Genomic DNA, 10,000 nt, shown 5'->3' with positions numbered 1-10,000 from the left:
CTCTCTCTCTCTCTCTCTCTCTCTCTCTCTCTCTCTCTCTCTCTCTCTCTCTCTCTCTCTCTCTCTCTCAGGGACATTCACATCATCGAGGTGACAAACTCCAACCGCAGTGTGGTGGTGGAGTTACTGGGAGATGGAGGCAGTGGTGGTGGTGGTGGCAGCATTGGTGTCCTGCGTAACATCACCCTGGTGTTGAGGGCGGCACACTCCACCGCCTGGCAGCTGGTGACCACCCAGCTGCACGGAACTGTGACACTCCTTGTGGTAATGATAGTAGTAGTAGTAGTAGTTGTAGTCGCTGTAATAATTTTTAAACACTGTCATCCTGTCTCTCGCATCACCCACACTCACTCTCTATCTCTCTCCCAGGGTGGCGAGGACCAGGTGGAAAACACGTCAGTCCCTGGTGGGGCAAGGGTCGCAGTGGTGGTGCGCCGGGAGGACCTGCCAGTGACGTTCGACCAGCTGCTGCTTACTGTCCTCACTAGCATCGGCCCTCCAACATCCTACACCCGCGCCAACGCCACCACCCACCTCAGCCTGACTGTGGGTGCTGGGACGGGTGAGTGGGGGCTGTCAGGGGTAGTGCGGGTGTTTTGAAGGTGTTTGGGAAAATATAAAGGTGTTTTTTCTGTGTGTTTTAATATGTCTTAGTTTGAGTGTTGATTCTGGGATGGCTAACTTTTGTGTGTGTGTGTAATATATATATAATAATAATAAACGGTTTATTATTTAGGCAGTTGACAAACTGAAAATGTACATAGGGGATGGGGAAAAACTTAACATTAATCCTAACGGTAAGACTAATCTAGGAGAGAAATACTATTGATTGATGGCTCGCACCATGGTGGGAATCGCACTGAGTCTGTACCGGTCCGTGCGCGGCGCCTTCAGGGGCGTTATTTTGTTGTGGTGTCTGGTGGCACGGACAGGGCGAGGCGCGTCGGGCGGCAGCATGTCTCTGAGACGCGGATGATGCAGTAGTCCCTTCCCAAACTTCTCCAGAGCCTCTCGGTGCCTGGTGGATATTCTGGACAGACTCAGGGTGGTCAGGGCTTCTTCATAGGTGGTGTATGCAGGGCCAAGGATGACCCTGCACGCCCTTTTCTGCACACTCTCTAGCTGTAGCTGTTGAGTGTGTGTGAGGGAGGAGGACCACGCTGGGGAGGCGTACATGAGTTTGGGGAGGATGAAGGTGAGGTACACCCCCCTTAACTCATCTGTCGGCGTCCCCAGCGACCTGAGTCTGCGCAGCATGTACAGCCTGTAGGTAGCTGAACTCACGGTGCTGGCGACATGCTGCTTCCAGGTCAGCTGGTCGTCCACCGTGACTCCGAGAAGCTTGGCACATTGGACCACCTGGAGGGGGTGAGGGCCCACTGTGAGCCGGGGAGGGGGCACTGGTACAGAGGAGGTACAGAAATGCATCACCACAGTTTTGCTGTGGTTGATGGTCATCCTGCTCTCCTCTGTCCACGTCTGCAGTCGCTCCAGAATTGCTTGCAGTGGCGAGTAGTCCGGGTTCTTGTTGTAAACTGGGAAGCCCACGGTGCAGTCGTCCACATACTTCCAGCGATGGGGGGTGTCGGTGAGGGCGTCGTTGATGAGGAGGAGGAAGCATAGAGGACCCATCTTGGTCCCCTGGGGGACTCCACATGTCAGCTGTTGGAAATTAGAGACAGAGCCCTGATAGCGAACGGCCTGACGTCTCCCTGTGAGGAAGTCGGCTAGCCACGCTATCAGATTAGGAGGGAGACCCAGACTTACTGCCTTGCTGATGACAACAGTGTGATCAACAAGATCAAAGGCTTTTTTGAAGTCCACAAAAGCAACAGCTAGAGAGGTGTTTCGCTTGTCCAGGTGGCTGTGGATGAATTCAAGGAAGCTGGTCAGGTAATGTGAGGTGGAGGTGGCTTTAATATTTCCGAATTGTCTGATATCCACGGTGTTACAAATTTTGGTGTATGCCCAGTCATATACAAAATCTTCACAAATAAGGCTAGGGATGGGGGTGATAGAGACTGGCCTGAGGTCATTGAGTGACTGAGGACTGGAAGTTTTGGGGATGGGAGTGACATAAGATGTCTTCCAGTCCGCGGGGCAAGAGTGTTGGGAGAGTGAGGCGTTTATTATGGAGCATAGCGGTGTTGCTAGCTCTACAGCAAATTTCTTGTAAATTTTTATAGGAAGGTCAGTGGGTGTGGTGGATCTTGGTTTAAATTTAAGTATTCTCTTAAAAACATCCATCGCCTGGACAGTGTGTGGAGGGGAGGGAGCGGGCAGATAGGCAGGAAGCGGAGTGGTGTGGAGGGGAGGAAAGGTTTGACAGATAGCAGCAAAGTGATCGTTCATCTCCTGAGCCGCGAGAAAGTGTGTGTGTGTGTGTGTGTGTGTGTGTGTGTGTGTGTGTGTGTGTGTGTGTTGAGAGAAAGAGAGAAGGAATAATGTAGTTTTGTTTACATTTCAGATAACCACATCAATTTCCCTCCCATCTCAGAAACCACAACATTCCTACAGGTAAGTCTCTCTCTCTCTCTCTCTCTCTCTCTCTCTCTCTCTCTCTCTCTCTCTCTCTCTCTCTCTCTCTCTCTCTCTCTCTCTCTCTCTCTCTCTCTCTCTCTCTCTCTCTCTCTCTCTCTCTCTCTAGTAATAGTAATAACACACACACACACACACACACACACACACACACACACACACACACACACACACACACACACACACACACACACACACACTCCTTCATTAACAGAAAGTGTCAAAACCTTTCAAGATCAAACTCCCCTCGTGACTTCTGGCATTTAGCTAAAAATATCTCCAATAACTTTGCTTCTTCTTCTTTCCCTCCTCTATTTCAACCAGATGGCACCACTGCTATCACATCTATTTCTAAAGCTGAACTCTTCGCTCAAACCTTTGCTAAAAACTCTACCTTGGACGATTCTGGGCTTGTTCCTCCCTCTCCTCCACCCTCTGACTACTTCATGCCACCTATTAAAATTCTTCGCAATGATGTTTTCCATGCCCTCGCTGGCCTAAACCCTCGGAAGGCTTATGGACCTGATGGGGTCCCTCCTATTGTTCTCCGAAACTGTGCCTCCGTGCTTGCACCTTGCCTAGTCAAACTCTTTCAGCTCTGTCTGTCAACATCTACCTTTCCTTCTTGCTGGAAGTTTGCCTACATTCAACCTGTTCCTAAAAAGGGTGACCGTTCTAATCCCTCAAACTACCGTCCTGTTGCTTTAATTTCCTGCCTATCTAAAGTTTTTGAATCTATCCTCAACAGGAAGATTCTTAAACATCTATCACTTCACAACCTTCTATCTGATCGCCAGTATGGGTTCCGTCAAGGCCGCTCTACTGGTGATCTTCTGGCTTTCCTTACTGAGTCTTGGTCATCCTCTTTTAGAGATTTTGGTGAAACTTTTGCTGTTGCCTTGGACATATCAAAAGCTTTTGATAGAGTCTGGCACAAAGCTTTCATTTCCAAACTACCCTCCTACGGTTTCTATCCTTCTCTCTGTAACTTCATCTCAAGTTTCCTTTCTGACCGTTCTATTGCTGCTGTGGTAGACGGTCACTGTTCTTCTCCTAAATCTGTTAACAGTGGTGTTCCTCAGGGTTCTGTCCTGTCACCCACTCTCTTCTTATTATTTATTAATGATCTTCTAAACCAAACTACTTGTCCTATCCACTCCTACGCTGATGATACCACCCTGCACTTTTCCACGTCTTTTCATAGACATCCAACCCTTCAGGAAGTAAACAGTTCATGCAGGGAAGCCACAGAACGCCTGACTTCTGATCTTTCTAAAATTTGTGATTGGGGCAGAGCAAACTTGGTATTGTTCAATGCCTCAAAAACTCAATTCCTCCATCTATCAACTGGACACAGCCTTCCAGACAACTATCCCCTCTTCTTCAATGACACTCAACTGTCCCCCTCTTCTACACTGAACATCCTCAGTCTGTCCTTTACTTATAATCTGAACTGGAAACTTCACATCTCATCTCTAGCTAAAACAGCTTCTATGAAGTTAGGCGTTCTGAGACGTCTCCGCCAGTTTTTCTCACCCCCAGCTGCTAACTCTGTACAAGGGCCTTATCCGTCCATGTATGGAGTATGCTTCACATGTCTGGGGGGTTCCACTCATACTGCTCTTCTAGACAGGGTGGAATCAAAAGCTTTTCGTCTCATCAACTCTTCTCCTCTAACTGACTGTCTTCAGCCTCTCTCTCACCGCTGCAATGTTGCATTTCTAGCTGTCTTCTACCGCTATTTTCATGCTAACTGCTCTTCTGATCTTGCTAACTGCATGCCTCCCCTCCTCCCGCGGCCTCGCTGCACAACACTTTCTTCTTTCTCTCACCACTATTCTGTCCACCTCTCTAACGCAAGAGTTAACCAGCATTCTCAATCATTCATCCCTTTCTCTGGTAAACTCTGGAACTCCCTGCCTGCTTCTGTATTTCCACCTTCCTATGACTTGAATTCCTTCAAGAGGGAGGTTTCAAGACACTTATTCATCAATTTTTGACCACTGCTTTGACCCTTTTATGGGACTGACATTTCAGTGGACATTCTTTTTATTTGATTTTTGTTGCCCTTGGCCAGTGTCACTCCTACAGAAAAAAAAAAAACACACACACACCTTTCCTCCCTCCCTCCCTCCATGTTCTAATCTCCTCCTCCTCCTCTTTATCCTCTTCCTGACAGTGTACGCAGAGGAACCAGCATCAGTAATCCGGGCAGGGCTGTCTGTGGCCTGCACCCCCTCCGCCATGACACTGTCGCTGCCCTACGCCACAGCAGAGAGGGTGGGGGGCGTGGTCATAGCACTGCTGGACAGGGCCTGCGTGGGGTCGAGGAATGGCACCCACATTGTACTGAAAGCCGAGTTTACGCGCTGCAAGTTTGAAAAGAAGCAAGGAACTCGTGGAAAATTTGTTTACACCAATCTGGTACGTTTGTTTGCTGTGTGTGTGTGTGTGTGTGTGTGTGTGTGTGTGTGTGTGTGTGTGTGTGTGTGTGTGTGTGTGTGTGTGTGTGTGTGTGTGTGTGTGTGTGTGTCTCTTGTTATGTGTAGTAAACTTAACCTGACTCGACCTGAACTGAACTGAACCGAACTGAACTGAACTGAACTGACCTGAACTGAACTCAACTCAACTCAACTGACCTGAACTGAACTGAACTGAACTGAACTGACCTCTCCCCCCCCACAGCTGAGCATAGAGTTGGGACCCCCCTGAGTGACGACGAGGACCTGGTGGGGTCAGGCTATGGGTCAGAGGATGAGTACTACCCATCAGCCCTGCCCTCCCTGCCGGTGACCTGTGAGGGGGACACCTTGCCCCCTCCCTGCCCCCCCTGCCACCCCTGCCACCCCGCCCCCCAGCAGGCTCCCTGCCGTGCTGCCACCGCCACCGCCACCGAGTCATAGGGGTTATAGTAAGGTGTGTGTGTGTGTGTGTGTGTGTGTGTGTGTGTGTGTGTGTGTGTGTGTGTGTGTGTGTGTGTGTGTGTGTGTGTGTGAGAGAGAGAGAGAGAGAGAGAGAGAGAGAGAGAGAGAGAGAGAGAGAGAGAGAGAGAGAGAGAGAGAGAGAGAGAGAGAGAGGTTAGGTTTTGTGTCTGTTAGTTTGTTTGTGTGTGTGTGTGTGTGTGTGTGTGTGTGTGTGTGTGTGTGTGTGTGTGTGTGTGTGTGTGTGTGTGTGTGTGTGTGTGTGTGTGTTTTCCATAATGTAATAAAAGTCTCCCTCCTTCCTTCCCTCCCTCTCCTGACCCCCCCAACCCCCAGGTCCCCAGTGGAGTGCAGGGAGCCAGCTACACCCTGACCCTGTACACCGATGCATCCCTAACACACCCGATCGCCTCCACACCCGCAGCGGATGCCCTCTTGCCTACATCCGTCGCTCTGCACACCCGTCTGTATGCCCAGGCAGCCTTGGCAAGTGGTATGTTTGTTTGTGTGTTTGTTAGGGAGGGAGGAAGGGTTATGTGTGTGTGTGTGTGTGTGTGTGTGAAGAATAAGAGATAGAGGAGGAAGGAAGGAAGGAAGAAAAGAGAGAAGGAAGAAGAAGAGATAAGTGTGTATGTGTGTTTGTTCATTTACCTCTGCTACTACTACTACTACTACTACTACTACTACTACTACTACTACTACTACTACTACTACCCTTCCAACAGTGCTACCATGGACCGACACCACCACCACCACCACCAGTAACCTGCGCGTGGTGTTGGAGGAATGCTGGGTTAGCAACACCACTTCCCCCACACCACCACACACCACCACTGCTGCTGCTCACCTCCTGCTGCGGAAATCCTGCAGAGTCCACCCGTCAGTTAGTGTGGAGGCGCCGACCTTCAGTTTTCAGGTGAGAGAGAGAGAGAGAGAGAGAGAGATAGTATTAGTATAGCAGTGTTACCATATCTCTTCTCCTCCTTTTTCTCCTACTATTACTACTACTACTACTACTACTATTTTGCAGATATTGCCAGATTATACTGCAATGGACATCTTTTACCTACACTGTCAGCTTGGTGTGTGCTCTTCAGACACCCTCCCAAGGCCCACTGTCATCAAGGTGAGTGAGAGAGAGAGAGAGAGAGAGAGAGAGAGAGAGAGAGAGAGAGAGAGAGAGAGAGAGAGAGAGAGAGAGAGAGAGTGTTGTCATCTCATCAATTAGGGAATGAAAACAAATATTAAAAGGAAAGAAAGAAAATAAAGAAAGATTTTGAGAGAGAGAGAGAGAGAGAGAAAAACACACTTATACACACATACACACACACACACCCCCTTCACTCCCCCTCTCTCTCTCTCCCCACTAACCACTCCCCCACCTCCCCCCACAGTGCACGGAGCCCTCCCTGTACTGCAGCAAACCAGCTCTCCTAAAGGCATTCGAGAGGCAGCCGGCCTCGTCCTCTCTCCAGACCCTCACCTTGGGGCCCCTCACCTCGGCCACCACCACTAAATGTGAGTATAGGGGAGTGGGAGGGAGGGTGGATGGGTGTGTGGGTGTGTGGGTGGGGGAATTGAGAGAGAGAGAGAGAGAGAGAGAGAGAGAGAGAGAGAGAGAGAGAGAGAGAGAGAGAGAGAGAGAGAGAGAGAGAGAGATTATTTTTGCTAGTTTGTGTATTATTATTATTACTATTATTATTATTATTAGTAGTAGTAGTAGTAGTAGTACAAGAGAGAGAGAGAGAGAGAGAGAGAGAGAGAGAGAGAGAGAGAGAGAGAGAGAGAGAGAGAGAGAGAGAGAGAGAGAGAGAGTTTTGATATTACAACCACTACTAACTACTACTACTACTACTACTACTACTACTACTACTACTACTACTACTACTACTACTACTACTACTACTATTAAAGAGAAAATAAATAAACCAATAGAAAAAAGAAGAAGAAAATCATTATATATATTTATGTACTACCACCACCACCACCACCACCACCACCACCACCACACCAACACCAACCTTTCTCACACAGCTGCACTTTTCGGAGGCATCACTCACACCACCAGCAGCAGTCAGGGCCTCCACCACACCCTGAGCACCACCCGGGCTGCGGCGGCGGGGGTGGCGGAGGCGGAGGAGGAGGAGAAAACTCAAATTGTGGTGTTGAGGGGTTTGTCGACTGAGATGGTGGTGGGGATTGCCCTTGCCTCCTTCATCATTGGTGTGTGTCTGACGGCAACGTTGTGGGTGATCCATATGAAGACTGGTAAGTGTGTGTGTGTGTGTGTGTGTGAGAGAGAGAAATGAATTATAGAAATGTGTGTTTTTTTTCAGAGATTAAGGGAGATAGGAAGTGTGTGTGTGTGTGTGTGTGTGTGTGTATGTATGTGTGTGTGTGTGTGTGTGTGTGTGTGTGTGTGTGTGTGTGTGTGTGTGTGTGTGTGTGTGAGAGAGTCATACCTTCCCAACACACCCAGATTTTCTCTATCCTTCACCTAAACCTAACCCAAAACACACCAAAACACACCTAAACACCCCAAAACACACCTAAACACACCCAAAACACACCCAAACACATCAAAACCTACTCAAAACACCCCAAAACACACCAAAACACCCCAAAACACACCAAAACACCCCAAAACACATCCAAAACACACCCAAAACACACCCAAACACACCAAAACACACCTAAACACCCCAAAAACCCATCCAAAACACACCCAAACACACCCAAAACACACACACACTCCCAAACACAGCCAAACACAAACCAAACCATTTCTTTCCCCATTCTTTCCCTAAGCCAGACAACCCCTCCAAACACACACACACACACACACTCACACACTCTCTCTCAACAGACCCCAGGAGGCAAAAGCGGACAGACAGCAGCAGTGCCCCAAGGAATTCTGGGTATGACCTCTCGGCCCACTCTGGTTCCTCCACCCCGTCCTCTCAGGCTCCCATGACAGCCTGACGCCCCCCCCCATGATAACCCCCCTCTCCCCCTATGGTCCAGGAGGGGGAAGATCAAGCATGCTCCACCCCCCTCCACTAGTTGTGTCTGACTAAAGGTAAATTCTTCTTCTTCTTCTTCTTCTTCTTCTTCTTCTTCTTCTTCTTCTTCTTCTTCTTCTTCTTCTTCTTCTTCGTTGTGTACTTAATTTTTTTTTATTTCTTCCTCTTCTTCTTCTTCTTCTTCTTCTTCTTCTTCTTCTTCTTCTTCTTCTTCTTCTTCTTCTTCGTTGTGTACTTAATTTTTTTTTGTTTCTTCCTCTTCTTCCTTCTTCTTCTTCTTCTTCTTCTTCTTCTTCTTCTTCTTCTTCTTCTTCTTCTTCTTCTTCTTCTTCTTTGTTTAGTACTTAAAATTATTATTATTTTTTTTCTGTTTATCTTTGGGGTTTTTATTTCCTCCTCCTCCTCCTCTTCTTCCTCTTCTTCTTCTTCTTCTTCTTCTTCTTCTTCTTCTTCTTCTTCTTCTTCCTTCACAATTTTTCTTTTCCTCTCTTTATCATTTACTTCATATTATTAATTTATTTACTAGTTCTCCTCCTCCTCCTCCTCCTCCTCCTCCTCCTCCTCCTCCTCCTCCTCCTCTTCCTCCTCCTCCTCCTCCTCCTCCTCCTGAAACAGCTGTGTGGCCTTGAAAATGTGACCTGAGTTGGGGGTGGTCATTGTGGCTCAAGTCTGACCTCAAGTATGACCAAGTGTGACCTCGAGTGTGACCTCCATGTGACCTCGAGTGTGGCCCAATGTGACCGAGTGTGACTCCAATGTGACCGAGTGTGAACCCAATGTGACCGAGTGTGACCCTAAATGACCTCGAGTGTGACCCTAAGTGTGACCTCAAGTGTGACCTCAAATTTAGACCGATAAAGAAAAGAGACAAGGAAAATAACGATATATATTTACTATTATTTGTGAAGCATTTACAGATAAGAGAGAGAGAGAGAGAGAGAGAGAGAGAGAGAGAGAGAGAGAGAGAGAGAGAGAGAGAGAGAGATGAAAAGACATAACATTGATAGAAATAGAAAGAAAGAGAAAAAAAAAGACAAATAAGTGAAAAGTAAGAATAATAGTAAAATATATGAACTGTAAGAAATATTTTTACTACTACTACTACTATTATTACTACTACCACTACTACCACAAACAAACATTCCTTAAAATACACTTAATGATAACTACTACTGCTACTACTACTACTACAGAAACAGTGACATGGGATAGTAGTAGTAATACTAGTAGTAATAGTGAATGACATACTACTACTACTACTACTACTACTACAAGTGTGTGTGGGGTTTACTACTACTGCTATTATTCGTGGTAGTGAAGACTATTGGAGGACTATGACTGTGAATGGTGACTATTAATTAAACTATCATATTACTATTTTGTGGAGCTGAATAGTTACTGAGAGAGAGAGGTGTAAGGATGGACATGGTAACACTGCTAGATTGATGCCTCCCCCCCCCCCAACTCAAAATTTATTCAAATATTGAGTCTGGCATCTTAAGTGAAAGTTTTTTTTAG

General features: G+C 47.4%; 1 protein-coding gene across 1 annotated transcript in view; it reads left to right on the top strand.

The window, feature by feature from the left end:
• The window catches only part of LOC135096265 (transforming growth factor beta receptor type 3-like), a 21,031-nt gene that overhangs the window by 8,083 nt on the left and 2,948 nt on the right, over positions 1–10,000 (top strand). The window contains 15 exon segments of the mRNA XM_063997634.1: positions 72–264; positions 370–562; positions 2,468–2,485; positions 2,488–2,517; positions 4,718–4,962; positions 5,224–5,245; positions 5,248–5,355; positions 5,358–5,393; positions 5,396–5,454; positions 5,796–5,952; positions 6,185–6,375; positions 6,490–6,585; positions 6,854–6,977; positions 7,494–7,727; positions 8,326–10,000. The exon segment at positions 8,326–10,000 is cut by the window's right edge and continues 2,948 nt beyond it. Of these exon segments, the coding sequence (XP_063853704.1) occupies positions 72–264; positions 370–562; positions 2,468–2,485; positions 2,488–2,517; positions 4,718–4,962; positions 5,224–5,245; positions 5,248–5,355; positions 5,358–5,393; positions 5,396–5,454; positions 5,796–5,952; positions 6,185–6,375; positions 6,490–6,585; positions 6,854–6,977; positions 7,494–7,727; positions 8,326–8,441 (1,822 nt within the window). The 3' untranslated portion in view covers positions 8,442–10,000.

Source organism: Scylla paramamosain, unplaced genomic scaffold (genome assembly GCF_035594125.1).
Source record: "Scylla paramamosain isolate STU-SP2022 unplaced genomic scaffold, ASM3559412v1 Contig3, whole genome shotgun sequence".
Classification (NCBI taxonomy): Eukaryota; Metazoa; Arthropoda; class Malacostraca; order Decapoda; family Portunidae; genus Scylla; species Scylla paramamosain.
This window is presented reverse-complemented; position numbering and strand designations above follow the sequence as displayed.